The 22197-nt window shown below is 43.8% G+C and overlaps 1 protein-coding gene across 2 annotated transcripts in view; it reads right to left on the bottom strand.

Annotated features, from left to right (window-relative positions):
• Positions 1-22197, bottom strand: part of LOC126470882 (organic cation transporter protein) — a 489616-nt gene that overhangs the window by 216781 nt on the left and 250638 nt on the right. Inside the window, exon 1 of one of the 2 annotated variants that reach the window (XM_050098904.1) lies at positions 9392-9489. The exons of the other annotated variant lie outside the window; for it this stretch is intronic. Within the exon in view, the coding sequence (XP_049954861.1) occupies positions 9392-9488 (97 nt within the window). The 5' untranslated portion in view covers position 9489. Of the gene's footprint in view, positions 1-9391; positions 9490-22197 lie in introns of those variants that run through there. 2 annotated transcript variants of the gene reach the window in all.

The following is a 22197-nucleotide window of genomic DNA, read 5'->3' as shown; positions in this document are numbered from 1 at the left end:
AGAGAGAAAGTATCATTGAAAGAGAACGAGAGATAGATGAAAACACTAGCTGTGGGCGCCAAAGAGAGAGGAGATATTGCCTTTCCTTTACGGGAGACCGCAGTCATGTAGAATTTTTTGAAACATATTCCCGTCATATGACTGTTAATTTTTAATTTAGTTTACACAGTAATGACTTCGGCTTTATAGCCATTCTCGAGTGCATGCTGAAGTGTTATAATACGTCAGATCTGCATGTGACACGTCATCCTTCGATATGTACTTATGTCGTCTTATAAGAGCAGAAATATGGTTTTGCGACGACGGCAAGTCACAGAAAGATCAGTTATATTTTAATATTTGAATATGAGCTTGAGAATGGCTACAAAACCGAAATCATGAGTGTGTAAAAGAAATGAACAATTAACAGTCAAATGGCAGAACTTTCTTTCTAAGAAAGAGGCGATACTGATGGTCAGTGAGAGCCAGTGGCAGCAAAAGACAAAGAGAGATGCATGCAGATAGAAACAGTGGAAGGAAAAGCGAGAGGAGACAGTGCAGACGAAAAAGAGAGACCCTCCCAGAATGGCGAACTTTTAACACGAAGGTACGGGAGAGGGCGCATTTTGGATGAATTGCATGAAATATTGCTGGGGAAATGCGAGCGAATTAAAAGTTGTTCGTGGTGGAACCAGTTGAATCAGAGAGAGCGGTAGTATACACATGTATTGCAGCGGTGTACCGTAGGTCCCTAGAAGAGCGTAGCGTTCCAAAAGATTGGAAACGGGCACAGATCATCCCGTTTTCAAGAAGGGACGTCGAACAGATGTGCAGAACTATAGATGGAGACTAGAAATCTACTCTGTAGAAATCAGCATGGGTTTCGAAAAAGACGATCGTGAGAAACCCAGCTTGGGTTATTCGTCCACGAGACTCAGAGGGCCATAGACACGGGCCCCGGGTAAGTGCTTTGTTTCTTGACTTCCGCAAGGCGTTTAATACAGTTCCCCACAATCGTTTAATGAACAAAGTAAGTGCATATGGACTATCAGACCAATTGTGTGATTGGATTGAAGAGTTCCTAGATAACAGAACACCACATGTCTTTCTCAATGGAGAAAAGTCTTCCGAAGTAAGAATGATTTCAGGTGTGCCGCAAGGGAGTGTCGTAGGAACTTGTGGATAACATCGGAAGTTCACTGAGGCTTTTTGCGGATGATGCTGTAGTATATCGAGAGGTTGTAACAATGGAACATTGTGCTGAAATGCAGGAGGATCTGCAACGAATTGACGCATGGTGCTGGGAATGGCAATTGAATCTCAATGTAGACAAGTGTAATGTGCTGCGAATACATAGAAAGAAAGATCCTTTATCATTTAGCTACAATATAGTAGGTCAGCAACTGGAAGCAGTTAATTCCATCAATTGTCTGAGAGTAGGCATTAGGAGTGATCTGAAATGGAATGACCATATAAAATTAATCGTCGGTAAAGCAGATGCCAAACAGATTCATTGGAAGAATCCTAAGGAAATGCATTCCGAAAACAAAGGAAGTAGGGTACAGTACACTTGTTCGCCCACTGCTTGAATACTGCTCACCGGTGTGGGATCCGTACCAGTTAGGGTTGATAGAAGAGATAGAAAAGATCCAACGGAGAGCAGCCCGCTTCGTTACAGTATCATTTGGTAATCGCGAAAACGTTACGTTGATAATAGACAAACTCCAGTGGAAGACTCTGCAAGAGAGACGCTCAGTAGCTCAGTACGGGCTTTTGTTGAAGTTTCGAGAACATAACTTCACTGAGGAGTCAAGCAGTATATTGCTCCCTCCTACGTATATCTCGCGAAGAGACCATGAGGATAAAATCAGACAGATTAGAACCCACACAGAGGCATACCGACAATCTTTCTTTCCACGAACAATACGAGACTGGAATAGAAGGGAGAACCGATAGAGGTACTCAAGGTACCCTCCGCCACACACTGTCAAGTGGCTTGTGGAGTATAGATGTAGATGTGTATCATCGAGCCACTATTAACAGTCCTAACTTCAGTTGCATGTTGGATGCAATATTATCCTGTATTGCAGTACATGAGAGAATTCGAGTTCCTAATTTTCTGTTTTGGTTGAGGACAAGAATCTTAACATTACCTGTCAGTAATACAGTGTCTGCTAATAATTCGTTTTTCTGTCCAAAAGCTAGTGCTCATCACTCCGATTTTAGAAGTTTTTGTTTCAGCTGTTTCTCTTGCCACCCAAACGAGGAACTACTGAAGTTAATTTCATTTGTTACTATTGGTCACAGAACATTTTCTGTGAAATTTTACTTAGTTGAGGACATTAAAAGACTTAACATCGTTTTTCTATGCAAGTGGGGAACGACAGGTTTCCCAATTACAGAACTGACACTGAAAGTTAAATTTGCTACCTCCAGTACGTAATTTATTTCCAAGCACATTTTCTGCGTTCACATTTCTGGGTTCCTGATACATTTTCAGTTAGAATTAGAGGAAACTGCGTTGTCTATATCTTTAAATACCATTTATAAATGAATTTACAATTTTCATTATATTTAATTTATCAATTTCATAGAAAGAAAACCGTAACATATCTGCATGATACCTTGGTAAGACCATGCTCTATACTTCACACTCGTTTTGCTGTGAAGTAGTTCCAGAACTTTTATTCTGTCCTAGTGCAAGATCAAAACGACGCATTACTGGACACTGCTCTATTAAGAATAATGTTTAATTTCTTCCCCTTTATTTGTTCAGAAAACCAGTAACAGCTATTATGATACATCTTGTATAATGTTATAATCAAAATTATTTGAAATGTAATAAAATAAAAAAATTCACAAACCGTATCTTCTGTTTCCCACTGCGGCTTTGAAAGAACAAACACACCGGATAAAGCATGATGGAGGGAGCAAAAGTTAAAGATATCGAGCAAGAATACTAGCGCCATGATGTTTTTATGGAGCAAGAGACTGAAAGAACAGTAATGAAATGATCTGAAAAGTAGTGACAAAGACAGTTATTAAAACCGTAGGATCACAACAGATAGGGAACTGGATGACAGCTTAACCATGACCTACATGGCAAGGGAGGAAACAGATACAACTGACATAGAACCTCAGCTTCAGATGCTACTCAATAATGAATTACTGTGAAATGCATGTATACTCATTTCAATTTTATTTTTAAATTAGTTTAATTTACTTTCACTCCACTTCAAAACAAAGGACTAAATATTACACTGATTTGTAAAATGACGAAATGCCCGGTGCCAGTAATGCTCCGATATGGAGTGTCCTGTCACCATTCGTTCACTGGCGCGCCCACACATTTCAGTAAACAGACGTCAGTGCAGTCTCATGTAAACCGCCAATCGTACAACGGGTAGCATATTATAATGTATTTGCCTATGACAACGTCAGGAAATGTTTCATCTAAAATCTTCACTGTTTTATATCACTTTTAAAAGCTAGGCACTAGATTGAAAATATTGACATAAACTATATTTATCCCGAATAAATCTGTTCTTGTTTTCATCATGAAATAATTTCCTCCTCTTACAAGGGAACCTCCCCATCGCACCCCCCTCAGATTTAGTTATAAGTTGGCACAGTGGATAGACCTTGAAAAACTGAACACAGATCGATCGAGAAAACAGGAAGAAGTTGTGTGGAACTATGAAAAAATAAGCAAAATATACAACCTGGGTCGTCCATGTGCAATATAGGCAATATTAAGGGCAGTGTGAGACGAGGAGAGCCGTGGTCCCGTGGTTAGCGTGAACAGCTGCGGAACTGGAGGTCTTTGGTTCAAATCTTCCCTCGACCGAAACTTTTAACTTTTTATTTTCAGTTTATGTGACAAACCCTTATGTTTTCATCACTTTTTTTGGAGTGATTATTACATCCACAAGAAAACCTAAATCGGGCAAGGTAGAAGAATCTTTTTACCCATTCGCCAAGTGTACTAGTTAGGTGGGTCGACAACATAATCCTGTCATGTGACGCACATGCTGTCACCAGTGTCGTATAGAATAAATCAGACGTGTTTTCCTGTGGAGGAATCGGTTGACCTATGGCCTTGCGATCAAATGTTTTCAGTTCCCATTGGAGAGACACGTCCTTTCGTCAACTAATCGCACGGTTTTGCGGTGCTGTCGCAAAACACAGACACTAAACTTATTACAGTGAACAGAGACGTCAATGAACGAACGGACAGATCATAACTTTGCGAAAATAAAGAAAGCAAAATTTTCAGCCGAGGGCAGATTCGAACTAAAGACCTCTCGTTCCGCAGCTGTTCACGCTAACCACGGGACCACGGCTCTCCTCGGCTCACGTCGCCCTTAATATTGCCTATCTTAGGCATGGACGACCCAGTTTGTATATTTTGCTTATTTTTTCGTAGTTCCACACTACTTCTTCCTGTTTTCTCGATTGATCTGTGTTCAGTTTTTCAAGGCCTATCCACTGTGCCAACTTATAACTAAATCTGAGGGGGGTGCGATGGGGATGTTCCCTTGTTAGTACGCACCTCCCGAAAGGATACTGCGGAGACATGGCTTAGCCACAGCCTGGGAGATGTTTCCAGAATGAGATTTTCACTCTGCAGCGGAGTGTGTGCTGATATGAAACTTCCTGGCAGATTAAAACTGCGAAACTTCTGTAAAGTTTGGAAGGTAGGAGACGAGATACTGGCAGAAGTAAAGCTGTGAGTACCGGGCGTGAGTCGTGCTTCGGTAGCTCAGATGGTAGAGCACTTGCCGGCGAAAGGCAAAGGTCCCGAGTTCGAGTCTCGGTCGGGCGCACAGATTTAATCTGCCAGGAAGTTTTATAATATTACTTCCGCTATCATTACCCTGTCCCCGGCATTCAATAATAGGAGCTGAGTATTTCACAAGTGTTGATAAAATTAAATGTACAATATCAATTCTCGTCTTCTGATTACAATCGATGAACTCCAAAAACCGTTCATTTACTTCACATTTACCAGTTTCCTTACTGAAGTAAATGTAACGCAGGATGAATGTTGTTTGTTCAACATGATTTGAATCGGGAGGTGCAGCAACAATACTTGAATAATGCTTCACATTTTCTCTCTCTTCAAAGATGGCACCACTGAAATGAAGGGCACAACTAGAGATAAATTCATTATGAGTATCACGTGACATAATGCACATGTAAACGCTTTCCAGATTCTTGTTGGTCTCTGACCTTGCTAATGAATTGGATCATATAAGACTTAAGAGTTCTAATATTCAAAGGACATTTCCATTATTTGGATCTGCAACTTTCTGAGCCGAATCTCTTGACGCCATGCATCTTTGATCAAGAAATAATATCACATCAAGTAACATGAGAGCTCCAATGCAAGTCGGTTATTCTACGGACGAACAAAAGAACATCAGCTTGTTTTAGCGAATCAAAATTTACGAAGTAAATAACTATTTTTTATTTAACCGTAACCATTTTCCACGCAAAAATGAGAACATGGATTTTCTTGAATTACAGCGCCAACACCAAGAATCAAAACAAATGTTTACGACAAAATGTACGTATTTTTTTATGTAGAATCTGATTCTGCAAAACAAAGGGGGTTCCCATTTGAAATTTTAAAGTTGACTCCCACCCCACCCCCAGGGGGTTGGGGTGGCGGGCTAATTTTAGCACCAGCAGATATTCCCCTCCAAAATAATCAATTTTGGATTCTACACCTTTTTGGTGTGAAGCTTAGTCTTCGAGTTATTCTGGTTTGTCAACTTAAAACTTACACCCTGCATTTTCGCTTCGGTATTTTTGTTTGCTTTGCTATTAACCTATTTTTTTTTTTTTTTTGCAGCTTATGACATTAATTTTGCATTTACTGCGCACATATTCCTGTTTTATAAAGAACATGTATTGCACAATGAGTACCATGCATGTTGTACCAAAAAATCTTCAGAATAAAGCATAATAACGAAAATGTTTTTGCACTTGTATCTGTTTCTCTCTAAAAAATTTTAAGATGCAAGGTGTGTACGTACTTTTAATATATTATAAGGAAATGTAGAAACATTATAATTTCAGACCATACCTACAGCTATACGTGGAGTAACTGCACATTAGAAAATATATCTCGCATAATTTATGATCATTTAACTTCGGCAGCCATGTACTCATTCCGGTTCAGCAAGCACTTATACCACTTGTATTCTCAGCCACTCAATTTATAGTATCACAAGTGCCACATCACACTCGTGAGCTACATACAAACCGCAATTTTTGCAGTACTTGGTCTCTCATATCACAATCTTTATACTACACGCTTTTCCCATTTATTTTTCGTATTTACTTCTCCAGATTTTTGAATGCATCATTCATTTATAAATATTGTACACACGCACCCCCTACAGAAAGTTAAAACATAATAGCTGGTCGCTCTTCGGTTACTTGCAGAAACTGTTATATTGTACCTGATGACCAGTTTTTTGACCTTTGTATTCGGTGAGAAAATGAAAGAAATACTGAAATCGAACCGAATACAGCAGCAGTTATTCCACAAAGGTAGGACAGAAATACAACAAACAGCGAGCACTAGAATGGTGGGGGAAGGTTAGTGCAGTTTCCAAGTACAACCGATTTTAACTTTTAGTAGCATAGTGTCACTGCATTGACGTCACAGAAGACTGGATTGTGTTCATCATAAGAATAAACCTGATGTAAACATTACACCATGTATTCTTCCGCCTTTACTGGAATCTCATTGGATTTAGTTTCACGTGGAACGGTAGCCAATCTGTCTCGAGTACAGTCAAGTACGACAATAAAGATACGTTTTATGCTGTGCGTTAAGCGCACGTCGATTGAGCGCAGGACAACAGCTTTACCGCCGCATTTAACTTTGATAGCACTCGCTAGCCAGCTGGTCCAACTCACATGCAGTGATGTGAGCAGTTGCAGTTAGAGGTAAAGAGAAGAACAGAGAAACAATATAGCTTAGAAAATGGTTCAAGTGGCTCTGAGCACTATGGGACTTAGAACTAGTTAAACCTAACTAACCTAAGGACATCACAAACATCCATGCCCGAGGCAGGATTCGAACCTGCGACCGTAGCGGTCGCGCGGTTACAGACTGCAGCGCCTTTAACCGCACGGCCACTTCGGCCGGCAATATAGCTTAGAATGTCATTTAATTTTTTAAGGTAGTGAAATAATATTCGGCAAAACTCCAGCAATACCGCACGCTTCTTAGATCACATGGAAAACATAACATGCTCTCGTTTTTAGCTAAAGTGATATTATAATTAAAAACTAGATTGACGAAACTTAAGTACACGGTAATTTCTCTGCGCGAGATACTTGCGACGAAAGCGTATTGCAGACGCCGATGGCTGTTAATACGTTAGAATGTCATAGTTTTATACACCGTAACATAGTAATAAGATATCTAGTACATAAGGAGGACCTACTTCCAAGAGCGGAACAATGCCACTGCACATGTGTTAGGGCTGCTCACCAATCATAGCGTTTGTGTTTGTTTACATCAGGTTTATTCTTAAGTCGCGTTTACACTGAGTTCCCAATATTGTTCACAACACTGTTCGCAACATTGTTCGCAACATTGTTCGTGGCTAGTAATGGACTACCGATGTTCGCAACACAAAATCAGTGTTCCACGGCTGTGTCGGAAGAGATCAAACGAACATTGTTCGTGGCCTGCTACCACTAAATTTCGCTACGCAGCTCAAGTGTTCGTTTGCTCTGGGTGAGTGTTTTGGTGTTCGTTTTGCTGCAGTGTAGTGGTGCGTTTGTTTTGTGTCCCTTCATTTTTATTTGAAATGGAGTGGTCACGAGACACAATTTTTTAGCTTATGTCGCTCTATGAGGCAGAGGAGTGCATGTGGAATGTACGTTGCGCAGGTTACAAAAATACTAAAATCAAACGTTATTCATTACAAAAAGTTGCTGCGGTGCTTGGCACCAGCAGCAGTGACGTGCGAAAAAAATTAAATCTCTCTTGTCTCAGTACCGACGAGAGAAAAGAAAAATAGAGGAAAGTAAAAAATCTGGATGTAGTACTGACATACTTTACGAAACGAAGTGATTTGGGACGATTTCAGATATGGCTAGCTTTGATAGGAGTCTCCTGGTGCCAGAAAACGAAGAGTAACAGCAAGTCTTTGGTTCACAAGGATTGCTTTTCTGAAATTTGTGACTTTCTTTGAAACAACTGGTCCTATAATATTCAACAACATTTCAAAATCTGACGGCGACATCCTAACGAAGTTGCCGCCTGGGATTAGCCGAGCGGTCTGAGGCGCTGCAGTTATGGACTGTGTGGCTGGTCCCGGCGGAGGTTCTATTCCTCCTTCGGGCATGGGTGTGTGTGTTTGTCCTTAGGATAATTTAGGTTAAATAGTGTGTAAGCTTAGGGACTGATGACCTTAGCAGTTAAGTCCCATAAGATTTCACAAACATTTGAACATTCCTACCAAAGTTGCGAAAGCCAGAACCGTCTTCCAAATTCAGCTCACAAAGCATGTCATTCCCGCCACGTCTTCTATAGTATGTTTTGGTCCACCGACGACGACTACATCGTTCTCTTCGTCTGTTTATTTCGTTAAGTATTATTAATGTAGCACCAAATGATGGATGAAATGGTTCAAATGGCTCTGAGCACTATGTGACTTAACTTCGGAGGTCATTAGTCGCCTAGAACTTAGAACTAATTAAACCTAACTAACCTAAGGACATCACACACATCCATGCCCGAGGCAGGATTCGAACCTGCGACCGTAGCGGTCGCTCGGTTACAGACTGTAGCGCCTAGAACCGCACGGCCACTCCGGCCGGCAGCACCAAATGACATTAATTCTTCCTCTTCACTTGACATAGCGTATCTCTTGATGTGAATACACAAAGTAACCTATCAGTTCACAGCAGCAGACTATGCGAATACGTAGAAATGTTGGTCGCTAGTGTGAACGGGAATGCGAACAACGAACAATGCTGCGAACATGTTGTGGGAACAAGTTGCACACAATGTTCCGAACGAAAACATGTTCTGAGCTCAATGTAAACGCGCCTTTATGTGAAACAAAATATAGGTATTTACACTTGCAACTGCGATGTCATTGCAGTATCCACGAGCAACGGCCTGTATGAACTCGGCTTTACATTGTACGGTTTGCGAGAAGATGCTACAGTCTCACGTGCTAAATGGCACAACGATTTTCTCCTGGGGCACTCCTAAATGGAATCGCAAGTCCGAGGCCTGAGATGGAAGCCTGCAAAGCGCTTTCGTCGCCAATGAAACACCAAATGGCGGCGCACACTCCTGCACAGATATAGCGGAAGGCGTACACAAGAGACGGCAGACTAATAACTAACACTCGGGGAGCTTCACCGTGCGTACCTGCTGCGTCTACTGCGAATCCGTGCGAACGACTCGGAGCTCGGGCGCAGACTACTGATGGTTGCGAGTCGCGGCACATCCCGTCCTTATCGCGCATATATAGACCACGGCCAGCGCGGCGGCCGCAACAATAACCAGCAAAAATCGCCGCTCGCTGACCTACTTCCCGCCTCCCGCCTCACAGCCGTACATGTGGCAAATCGTGCCTTTTTACTGCGACGTTTAGTTTCCGATCGGAAACAAATTGTTTTTCCGGCATGCACGGACGCAGTGCTCCGCGCACGACTGGTAGAATCGAATGCTGCAACTCCACACAGGCATTGCACCAGACAGCACACTGCAGCGGTACTTGGGCTTTTAATTCGAATCCCATTCAAAAACTCAGCGAGCAGTGTCTTTTACAACTAATTTTATGTTCTTGATCCCTCATCTAGTCATGTTATTGTTGTGGTCTTCAGTCCAGAGACTGGTTTGATGCAGCTCTCCATGCTACTCTACCCTGTGCAAGCTTCTTCATCTCCCAGTACCTACTACAACCTACATCCTTCTGAATCTGCTTAGTGTATTTATGTCTTTGTCTCCCTCTACGATTTTTACCCTCCACGCTGCTCTCCAATACTAAATTGGTGATCCCTTGATGCCTCAGAATGTGCCCTACTAACCGATCCCTTCTTCTAGTCAAGTTGTGCCACATACTCCCCCCCCCCCCCCAATTTTATTCAATACCTCCTCATTAGTTATCTGATCTACCCATCTAATCTTCAGCATTCTTCTGTAGCACCACATTTCGAAAGCATCTATTCTCTTCTTGCCTAAACTATTTATCTTCCACGTTTCACTTCCATACATGGCTACACTCTATATAAATACTTTCAGAAACGACTTCCTGACACTTAAATCTATACTCGATGTTAACAAATTTCTCTTCTTCAGAAACGCTTTCCTTGCCATTCCCAGTCTACATTTTATATCCTCTCTACTTCGACCATCATGACTTATTTTGCTCCCCAAATAGCAAATCTCATTTACTACTTTAAGTGTCTCATGTCCTAATCTAATTCCCTCAGCATCAGTCGACTGAATTCGACTACATTCCATTATCTTCGTTTTGCTTTTGTTGATGTTCATCTTACATCCTCCTTTCAAGACACTGTCCATTCCGTTCAACTGCTCTTCCAGGTCCTTTGCTGTCTCTGACAGAATTACAATGTCATCGGTGACCCTTAAAGTTTTTATTTCATCTCCATGGATTTTAACTTCTACTCCGAATTTTTCTCTTGTTTCCTTTACTGCTTGCTCAATATACAGATTGAAAAACATCGGGGAGAGGCTACAACCCTGTCTCACACCCTTCCCAACCACTGCTTCCTTCTCATGCCCCTCGACTCTTATAACTGCCATCTGGTTTCTGTACAAATTGTAAATAGCCTTTCGCTCCCTCTGCTTTACCCTTGCCACCTTCAGAATTTGAAAGAGAGTATTCCAGTCAACATTGTCGAAAGCTTTCTCCAAGTCTACAAATGCTAGAAACGTAGTTTTGTCTTTTCTTAATCTATTTTCTAAGATAAGCCGTACGATCAGTATTGCCTCACGTGTTCCATTATTTCTACGGAATCCACACTGATCTACCCCGAGGTCGGCTTCTACCAGTTTTTCCATTCGTCTGTAAAGAATTCGCGTTAGTATTTTGCAGCCGTGAAGTGAAGTGGCTGAAAATGTTCTCCAAGTAACCGAACATAACAATTTACAATCGTTGCACCAGACGACCCAATCCATTCCATGTAAACAAAGTCCACACCATTATGAAGCCACCGCCAGCTAGCACCGTGCATTGTTGACAACATGAGTTGATGACTTCGTGGAGTCTGTGCCACACAGGAGCCTTACCATCAGCTCTGACGAAATGAAATCGGAGCTCTCAGCCGCGCGGAATTAGCCGAGCGGTCTAGGCACTGCAGTCATGGACTGTGCGGCTGGTCCCGACGTAGATTCGAGTCGTCCCTCGGGCATTGGTGTGTGTGTTTGTCCTTAGGCTAATTTAGGTCAAGTACTGTGTAAGCTTAGGGACTGATGACCTTAGCAGGTAAGTCCCATAAGATTTCACACACATTTGAACATTTGGAGCTCTCAGAACAGGTCACGGTTTTCCAGTCGTCTAGGGCCCAAGCGACACGGGCACAGGAGAGAAGCTGCAAGAGACGTCGTGCCGTTACTAGAGACATTCGGGTCGGTCATCTGCTGCCATAGCTCCTTAACGCCAGATTTAGCATCCTAACGGATGCGTTCGTCGTACGTCCCATCATTGATTTCTACGATTACCTCACGTAGGGTTGCTTGTCTGTTAGAAATGACAACTCTACGAACACTCCGGGTTCCCGGGTTCGATTCCCGGCGGGGTCAGGGATTTTCTCTGCCTCGTGATGACTGGGTGTTGTGTGATGTCCTTAGGTTAGTTAGGTTTAAGTAGTTCTAAGTTCTAGGGGACTGATGACCAGAGATGTTAAGTCCCATAGTGCTCAGAGCCATTTGAACCAATCTACGCACACTTCGCCACTCTCGCTCGTTAAGTGCAGGCCGTCAGCCACTGCCCAGTTCATGATGAGGGTTAATGCCTGGAATTTGATATTCTCGGCACACTCTCGACACTATGGATCTCGAAATACTGAATTCCCTAACGATTTTCCAAATGGAACGTCCCATGCGTCTAGCTCCAACTACACTACTGGCCATTAAAATTGCTACACCATGAAAATGACGCGCTACAGACGCGAAATTTAACCGAGAGGAATAAGATGCTGTGATATACACATGATTAGCTTTTCAGAGCATTCACACAAGGCTGGCGGCGGTTTCGACTCCTACAACGAGCTGACATGAGGAAAGTTTCCAACCGATTTCTCATACACAAACAGCAGTTGACCGGCGTTGCGTGGTGAAACCTTGTTGTGATGCCGCTTGTAAGGAGGAGAAATGGGTACCATCACGTTTCCTACTTTGATAAAAGTCGGATTGTAGCCTATCGCGATTGCGGTTTATCGTATCGCGACATTGCTGCTCGCGTGGGTCGAGATCCAATGACTGTTAGCAGACTAAGGAATCGGTGGGTTCGGGAGAGTAGTACGGAACGCCGTGCTGGATCCCAGCGGCCTCATATTACTAGCAGTCGAGATGACAGGCATCTTATCAGCATGGCTGTAACTGATCGTGCAGCCACGACTCGATCCCTGAGTCAACAGATGGGGACGTTTGCAAGACAACAACCGTCTGCACGAACAGTTCGACGACGTTTGCAGCAGCATGGACTATCACCTCGGAGACCGTGGCTGCGGTTACCCTTGACGCTGCATCACAGATAGGAGCGCCTGCGACGGTGTACTCAACGACGAACCTGGGTGCACGAATGACAAAAAGTCATTTTTTCGGATGAATCCAGGTTCTGTTTACAGCATCATGATGGTCGCATCCGTGTTCGGGGACATCGCGGTGAACGCACATTGGATGCGTATATTCGTCATCACCTGGCGTGATGGTATGGGGTGCCATTGGTTACACGTCTCGGTCGCCTCTAGTTCGCATTGACGGCACGTTGAACAGTGGACGTTACATTTCAGATGTGTTACGACCGTTGACTCTACCCTTCATTCGATCCCTGCGAAACCCTACATTTCAGCAGGATAATGCACGACCACATGTTGCAGGTCCTGTTCGGGCCATTCTGGATACAGAAAACGTTCGACTACTGCCTTGGCCAGTTCATTCTCCAGATCTCTCACCAATTGAAAACGTCTGGTCAATGGTGGCCGAGCAACTGACTCGTCACAATACGCCAGTCACTATTCGTGATGAATTATGGTATATTGTTGAAGCTGCATGGGCAGCTGTACCTGTACACGCCATCCAAGCACTGTTTGACTCAATGCCCAGGCGCACCAAGGCCGTTATTACGTCCAGAGCTGGTTGTTCTGGGTACTGATTCTCGGGATCTATGCACCAAAATTGCGTGAAAATGTAGTCACATGTCAGTTCTAGTATAATATATTTGTCCAATGAATACCCGTTTATCGTCTGCATTTCTTCTTGGTGTTGCAATTTTAATGGCCAGTAGTCTACAACTCCGTCTTCATAGCCTCCAAATCCCATCGTGCCGCCATAATCATGCCGGAAACCTTCTCACGTGAATCACTATAGTACAAATGATAACGCCACCAATGCGCTGCCCTTCTATACGTTGTGTACGCAATACTGCCACTATCGTTATATGTGCATCTCGCTATCCCATGACTTTCAGCACCGCAGTGTATGATCTTCTGTACCTGAGCAAGAGTGTCAGCGATCTCGTTCCCCAGGACGTCGTTATGTACTTAAATCTAATGCACGGAGATACGGCCACCATTCCCATCCATTTGATTTGCGCATGGTATTATCTCATGGGCTATCGGGTGGGCTGTATACCCTCGATGAAAATGCTTAAAGGTTCTGAGCGTAGACTGAGTGTCTGAAAAGATACCAATGTTTTCCTCAGGTGCAGCATAGCAGGACTTAATGGCTTCCAAGAATGTACACTACTGGCCATTAAAACTGCTACACCAAGAAGAAAAACGGGTCTTCATTGGAAAAATATATTATACCAGAACTGACATGTAATTTCATTTTCACGCAATTTTGGTGCATAGATCATGAGGAATCAGTATCCAGAACAACCACCTCTGACCGTAATAACGGCCTTGATACGCCTGGGCATTGAGTCAAACAGAGCTTGGATGGCGTGTACAGGTACAGCTGTCCATGCAGCTTCAACATGATACCAAAGTTCATCAAGAGTAGTGACTGGCGTATTGTGACGAGTCAGTTTCTCGGCCACCATTGACCTGACGTTTCCAGTTGCTGAGAGATCTGGAGAATGTGCTGGCCAGGGCAGCAGTCGAACATTTTCTGTATACAGAAATGCCCGTACAGGTTCTGCAACATGCGGTCGTGGATTATCCTGCTGAAATGTAGGGTTTCGCAAGGATCGAATGAAGGGTAGAGACACGGGTCGTAACACATCTGAAATGTAACGTCCACTGTTCAACGTGCCGTCAATGCGAACAAGAGGCGACCGAGACGTGTAACCAATGGCACCCCATACCATCACGCCGGGTGATACGCCAGTATGGCGATGACGAATACACACTTCCAATGTGCGTTCACCGCGATGTCGCCAAACATGGATTCGGCCATCATGATGCTGTAGACAGAACCTGGATTCATCCGAAAAAATGACGTTTTGCCATTCGTGCACCCAGGATCGTCGTTGAGTACACCATCGCAGGCACTCCTGTCTGTGATGCATCGTCAAGAGTACCCGCAGCCATGGTCTCCGAGCTGATAGTCCATGCTGTTGCAAACGTCGTCGAACTGTTCGTGCAGATGGTTGTTGTCTTGCAAACGTCCCCATCTGTTGACTCAGAGATCGAGACGTGGCTGCACAATCCGTTACAGCCATGCGGATAAGATGCCTGTCATCTCGGCTGCTAGTGATACGATGCCGTCGGGATCCAGCACGGCGTTCCGTATTACCCTTCTGAACCCACCGATTCCATATTCTGCTAACAGTCATTGGATCTCGACCAACGCGAAGCAGCAATGTCGCGATACGATAAACTACAATCCCGATAGGCTACAATCCGACCTTTATCGAAGTCGGAAACGTGATGGTACGCATCGCATTTCTCCTCCTTACACAAGATATCACAACAACGTTTGACCAGACAACGCCGGTCAACTGCTGTTTGTGTATGAGAAATCGGTAGGAAGCTTTCCCCATGTTAGCACGTTGTAGGTGTCGCCACCGTCGCCAACGTTGTGTGAATGCTCTGCAAAGCTAATCAATCATTTGTATATCACAGCATCTTCTTCCTGTCGGTTAAATTTCGCGTCTGTTGCACGCCATCTTCGTGGTTGTAGCAATTTTAATGGCCAGTAGTGTATTAACACCTCTTTCCATTCCTCATGTAGAAGGCAATGGATGCAGTTCTCAGCTGTACAGTTACAGGTAATACACTTATTGAGCTCATCTGTGCTTAACAAACGGCTCTGAGCACTATGGGATTTAACATCTGAGATCATCAGTCCCCTAGAACTTAGAAATACTTAAACCTAACTAACCTAAGGACATCACACACACCCATGCCCGAGGCAGGATTCGAACCTGCGACCGTAGTGGTCGCGCGGTTCCAGACTGAAGCGCTTAGAACTGCTCGGCCACCCCGGCCGGCTCTTTGCTTAACACCAACGTATAATCAACTGAACACATTTCCCGCGAAATATAAATGAATACTTTACATCCTCAGGATAGACTGCGTCTTTTTCTCGCCAACTTTAAGCAGTTGTGTTTATATGAATTTCAAGGAGCAGGGCTGCAGCGTAATTGTCAGATTTTCCCACAAAAATTTAGGCGTTTTTCCAACAGGATGAAACACACACAAATAAATGAATACAAATCACAACACAGTACCTTATGTTCCTCTCCAGGACCTCGGCATAAACTGAGTCTTTTTCCTGCCAATGCACAAGTGGGGGAGGGGAGGGGAGGGGAAGTGGTGGTGTGGAGGTGGGAAGTGGGGGAGGGGAAGTTTCTGAGGGGGAGGAGTAATAGCGGTGACATCTTCAGTGAGATGTTCCCTCATCTACTCCCCCCCCCCCCCCCCCCAGGGATAGCTGTCCCAGCTCTCTCTCTATTCCCATCCTCACAGGTCAGCTGCACTGCTCCGTTTGGTTTGGACGACTGATTTTTGTTGCTCTCCCATGATTGGGTATTATTAAGTTACTTTCGGCAATGATCTCTGCGATTAATCTCCCAAATCTATCTTCTCGACCAGGGTCCCGAGCAGGATGATGAGCTTTAAAGTCAGTCATATTAAATCTAGGTTATTACCGGAATTAACAAAAGTACGCAGATGCCCTTTAATCATATCATTATGTGGCACCCTGTAGACAGAAATTAAGTCTACAGTTCTAGTATATGAGAGAATCGAGAGAATTGCGTACTGAAATTCTGCGCGAGTAAGCTCTCTATTTAAAATTTTGTATGGGATCCCATGTTTTATTAAAAGCGCTGTTACGCCATACGTATCACCTATACCACAGCGCATAATGTTAAAACCGGATATGGAGATATCAGACAGTGAATCTCACCATGTCTCCCTTGCCGCGCAAATTGCTATATGCTGCTCCTTGATAAATGAGTGTATTTTTATTGCTCCTTACAGAACGTCCACTCCATGGAATTATACTCTAACGTAAGAGAGCCATTTACTAATTATTTGCCAGTAACCGTTAAGACTGCAGCGAATGTGTTGTACAAAATAACTTTCAAGTTAGTGCTCTGCATCGAATCGTTGATTTGTACTGTGCTTGACATGCTCCACAAAATAGTCATGATAATGTGCAACTACTATTCACCAAATTCTCATTGGTGTTACTCGATCGTGGTGTGTGCTGGTACTGAGGGGGGTATGGATTGCGAACTATAGGTGAATTTGCTGTCGTCTTCGGGAAGCACTCTGCCATGTAGTCTTGTCACTCGTGGCTTACCGCCTGCTCAGCACAACCTGCACGACACGCACCGGCGGCACGGTTGCTGGCTACTCAGCACACACAGCGATGTTGCTTGCGCTGCCAACACATTATAAACAGTGCGGGAGACCAGCTCACTTACGAGATGAACATTTCCCTGTAGCTACAATAGCATAGCTGCGCTTACCCTTCAACGTGACAATTTCTTGGTAGGTGACATCCAACTCTAAAGCTTTTCTGTTCATTTCCAATTGTCTTGTGAATTCTGCGCAAATTTTTTCTGTAGGCTTGTGATGAGCGCCACAATAGCTACATGTAGGAGGAGTGTGATTATCACGGTCACTTTTAGTATCCTTATGAGAGGCTCAAATGGCTCTGAGCACTATGGGACTTAACTTCTGAGATCATCAGTCCCCTAGAACTTAGAACTACTTAAACCTAACTAACCTAAGGACATCACTCACATCCATGCCCGAGGCAGGATTCGAACCTGCGACCGTAGCGGTGGCGCGTTTCCAGACTGAAGCGCCTTATGAGAGCCTACACGGTGAAATACCTAGGCTTGCTATGACACTGACTGCTTCCACGTGTAAATCTCTAGCAGTTCGGTCACTGAAAGACAGATGGTACGAAGCGCTTCACATGGCATCTTATTTCATGAATAGAAACGTAGTCTGGTCGTTGAGGAACTTTAGTGATATCAAACATACTGGAATAGGTCTTCTTGAAATATTCCTCCTGCTGTAATAGGTTTGATGTATCTTTTCACTGTCATTACAGGCACGCTGCACTAAATTACTTCCAAAATTTCTGCTTCGGTCACAGTAACGTCGACATCTTTGATGATACCTTGTCTCTCCGTCATGGCCAGCCGGAGTGGCCCAGCGGTTCTAGGCGCTACAGTCTGGAACCGCGCGACCGCTACGGTCGCAGGTTCGGATCCTGCCTCGGGCATGGATGTGTGTGATGTCCTTAGGTTAGTTAGGTTTAAGTAGTTCCAAGTTCTAGGGGACTGATGACCATAGATGTTAAGTCCCATAGAGCTCAGAGCCATAGACCTTCACGTTATTATTCTGAAATACTGCGCTCTAAACTAAATCGTTTACAGCTGCACCAGAACAAGTAACCTGTTTTACGCGGTTGCGGGGTGACGAAATTATTTTTTTATCATATACAGGATGGTCAGAAGTAGACTGGAAAGCTTACAAGTGTGTTGTAGGGCAGGTTGTGCTGAGAAACAATCTTTATGAAAAAATCACATACATTGTGCCGTTTCCAAGTTAGCTAGCATTGAAGTTAACCTGTTAGGTCGTGGCGTACGCAAATTCGAGCACTTGCACGCCCTAAAATGCGGTCATGCAGAGACATCTGGGGGTGCGTGAGCTAACACTTGTTCAGATGCTCATTACCAGTAAAATAGGCCTTTTTTGGAAGTGATAAATTGAAGTAGGAGTAATCCGCTGAATTACAGGCCTACATCACTAACGTCGATTTGCAGTAGGGTTTTAGAACATGTATTGTATTTGAACATTACGAAGTGCCTCGAAGAAAACGATTGATTGACATATATTGTTAGCACGGATTCAGAAAATATCGTTCTTCTGAAACACAACTACATCTTTATACTCATGAAGTAATAAGTGCTATCGACAGGGGATGTCAAATTGATTCCATACTTTTAGATTTCCAGAAGGCTTTCGACATCTTTCCTCACAAGCGTCTTCTAACCGAGCTGCGTGCCTACGGAGTATCGCCTCAGTTGTGCGACTGGATTCGTGATTTCCTGTCAGAAAGGTCACAGTTCATAGTAATAGACGGAAAGTCATCGAGTAAAGCAGAAGTAATATCCGGCGCTCCCCAAGTAAGTGTTACAGGCCGTCTATTGTTCCTGATATAGAATAACGACATAGGAGACAATCTGAGTAGCCATCTTAGATTGTTTGCAGATGATGCTGTCATTTACCGTTTTGTAAAGTCATCAGATGATCAAAACGACTTGCAAAATGATTTAGATAAGATATCTGTATGGTGGGAAAAGTAGCAGTTGACCCTGATTAAAGAAAAGTTCGAAGTTATTCACATGAGTATTAAAAGAAATCAGCTAAATTTCGATTACACGATAAGTCACACAAATCTGAGGGCTGTAAATTCAACTAAATACTTAGGGACTACAATTACAAATAACCTAAATTAGAACGATCACATAGATAATATTGTGGGTAGAGCAAACCAAAGACTGCGATTCATTGGCAGAAGACTTAGAAGGTGCAACAGGTCTACCAAAGAGACTGCTTACACTACGCTTGCCCGCCCTATCCTGGAGTACTCCTGTGCGAGTGGGATCCGCACCAGGTGGGACTGACGGATGACATCGAAAAAGTACAAAGAAGGGCAGCTCGTTTTGTATTATCGTGAAATAGGGGAGATAATGTCACAGTGAATTGGAGTGGCAATCATTAAAACAAAGGCGTTTTCCGTTGCGACGGGATCTTCTCGTGAAATTTCAATCACTACTTTTCTCCTCCGATTGCGAAAACATTCTGTTGGCACCCACCTACATAGGGAGAAATGATCATTACGATAAAATAAGAGAAATCAAGGCTCGCACAGAAAAATTTAAGTGCTAGTTTTTCCCGGTGCTGTTCGAGAGTGGAACGGTAGAGAGACAGCATGAAGGTGGTTCATTGAACCCTCTGCCAGGCAATTTATTGTGAATAGCAGAGTAATCACGTAGATGTAGATGTAAGTTAGGAAACAAAACGAGAACAGGTTTGACGACACTATCTGTGGCAGCCGGTTTGAATTTACGCTGGAAACGATCTCATTGGCTAACCAAATTGGTAATTAAATCTGAAACGTGCGCAGTGTATCGAATTTCTTTCTTAACAGTTATTTCTCACAAGGGAACCTCCCCATCGCACCCCCTCAGATTTAGTTATAAGTTGGCACAGTGGATAGGCCTTGAAAAACTGAACACAGATCAATTGAGAAAACAGGAAGAAGTTGTGTGGAACTGTGAAAAAATAAGCAAAATATACAAACTGAGTAGTTTATGGGAGGATAGGCAACATCAAGGACACTGGGATTGCGGGAGCGCCGTGGTCTCGTGGTAACGTGAGCAGCTGCGGAACGAAAGGTCCTTGGTTCAAATCTTCCATCGAGTGAAAACTTCAATTTTTTATTTTCAGTTTATGTGACAAACTCTTATGTTTTCATCACTTTTTTGGGAGTGATTATCACATCCACAAGAAAACCTAAATCGGGCAAGGTAGAAGAATCTTTTTACCCATTCGCCAAGTGTTCAAGTTTGGTGGGTCGACAACACATTCCCGTCATGTGACGCACATGCCGTCACCAGTGTCGCACAGAATATATCAGATGTGTTTTCCTGTGGAGGAATCGGTTGACCTATGACCTTGCGATCAAATGTTTTCGGTTCCCATTGGAGAGACACGTCCTTTCGTCAACTAATCGCACGGTTTTGCGGTGCGGTCGCAAAAGACAGACACTAAACTTATTGCAGTGAACAGAGACGTCAATGAACGAACGGACAGATCAAAACTTTGCGAAGATAAAGAAAGTAAAATTTTCAGTCGAGGGAAGACTTGAACCCAGGACCTCTTGTTCCGCAGTTACACACGCTAACCACGGGACCACGGCGCTCCTGAGTTCACTATTCCCAGATATTGCTTATCTTGCACATGGACTACACAGTTTGTATATTTTACTAATTTTTTTCATAGTTCCACACAACTTCTTCCTGTTTCTCGATTGATCTGTGTTCAGTTTTTCAAGGCCTATCCACTGTGCCAAGTTATAACTAAATCTGAGGGGGATGCGATGGGGAGGTTCCCTTGTCAGCACAATCTAACGTGCAATAACCGCACAAGCTTTTCAGTGTGTTGATGATCATCCTGTATTTATTTATGCCTTTGTACTCGCGATGCCGTAGTTTGCTCAAAGACATTGGATGTAAGCGATCCACACTTTTATCTCTGCTCTAAAAGGGCCAACATCAGATTCCGTGTACACATTAATTTGCTATACGGTTTGAGCTCTTCCACTTACCGGTTCCACATGCGCTGCTGCAGCTTACACGTGAGGACTGGCAGTATCATTAGTACGGCACTCGTTCTGCTTTACGGCGTCTGCGCTTTGCATTTTCCTGGATCAGCTCCTTTGCTACTAGTTGTCACTGTCGGTCATATATCGCTTCTATGAGTTCATCTCAATGTCTCCATCGTGTACTGGAACATCGTCATTTAAAGCGCCCACTGTGATTACCACTTACACTACTGGCCATTAAAATTGCTACACCACAAAGATGAAGTGCTACAGACGCGAAATTTAACCGACAGGAAGAAGATGCTGTGATACGCAAATGATTAATTTTTCAGAGCATTCACAACAAGGTTGGCGCCGGTGGCGACGCCTACAACGTGCTGACATGAGGAAAGTTTCCAACCGATTTCTCATACACAAACAGCAGTTGACCGGCGTTGCCTGGTGAAAAGTTGTTGTGATGCCTCGTGTAAGGAGGAGAAATGCGTACCACCACGTTTCCGACTTTGATAAAGGTCGGATTGTAGCCTATCGCGATTGCGGATTATCGCATCGCGACATTGCTGCTCGCCTTGGTCGAGATCCAATGACTGTTAGCAGAATATCGAATCGGTGGGTTCAGGAGGGTAATACGGAACGCTGTGCTGGATCCGAACGGCCTCGTATCACTAGTAGGAGAGATGACAGGCATCTTATCCGCATTGCTGTAACGGATCGTGCAGCCACGTCTACGTCCCTGAGTCAACAGATGGGGACGTTTGCAAGACAACAACCATCTGCACGAACAGTTCGACGACGTTTGCAGCAGAATGGACTATCAGCTCGGAGACCATGGCTGCATCACAGACGGGAGCGCCTGCGATGGTGTACTCAACGACGAACCTGGGTGCACGAATGGCAAAACGTCATTTTTTCGGATGAATCCAGGTTCTGTTTACAGCATCATGATGGTCGCATCCGTGTTTGGCGACATCGCGGTGAACGCACATTGGAAGCGTGTATTCGTCATCGCCATACTGACGTATCATCCGGCGTGATGGTATGGGGTGCCATTGGTTACTCGTGTCGGTCACCTCTTGTTCGCATTGACGGCACTTTCAACAGTGGACGTTACATTTCCGATGTGTTACGACCCGTGGCTCTACCCTTCATTCGATCCCACCGAAACCCTACATTTCAGCAGGGTA

Source organism: Schistocerca serialis, chromosome 3, assembly GCF_023864345.2.
Source record: "Schistocerca serialis cubense isolate TAMUIC-IGC-003099 chromosome 3, iqSchSeri2.2, whole genome shotgun sequence".
Classification (NCBI taxonomy): Eukaryota; Metazoa; Arthropoda; class Insecta; order Orthoptera; family Acrididae; genus Schistocerca; species Schistocerca serialis.
The sequence above is the reverse complement of the archived record's forward strand: the minus strand, read 5'-3'. Positions and strand labels throughout refer to the sequence as shown.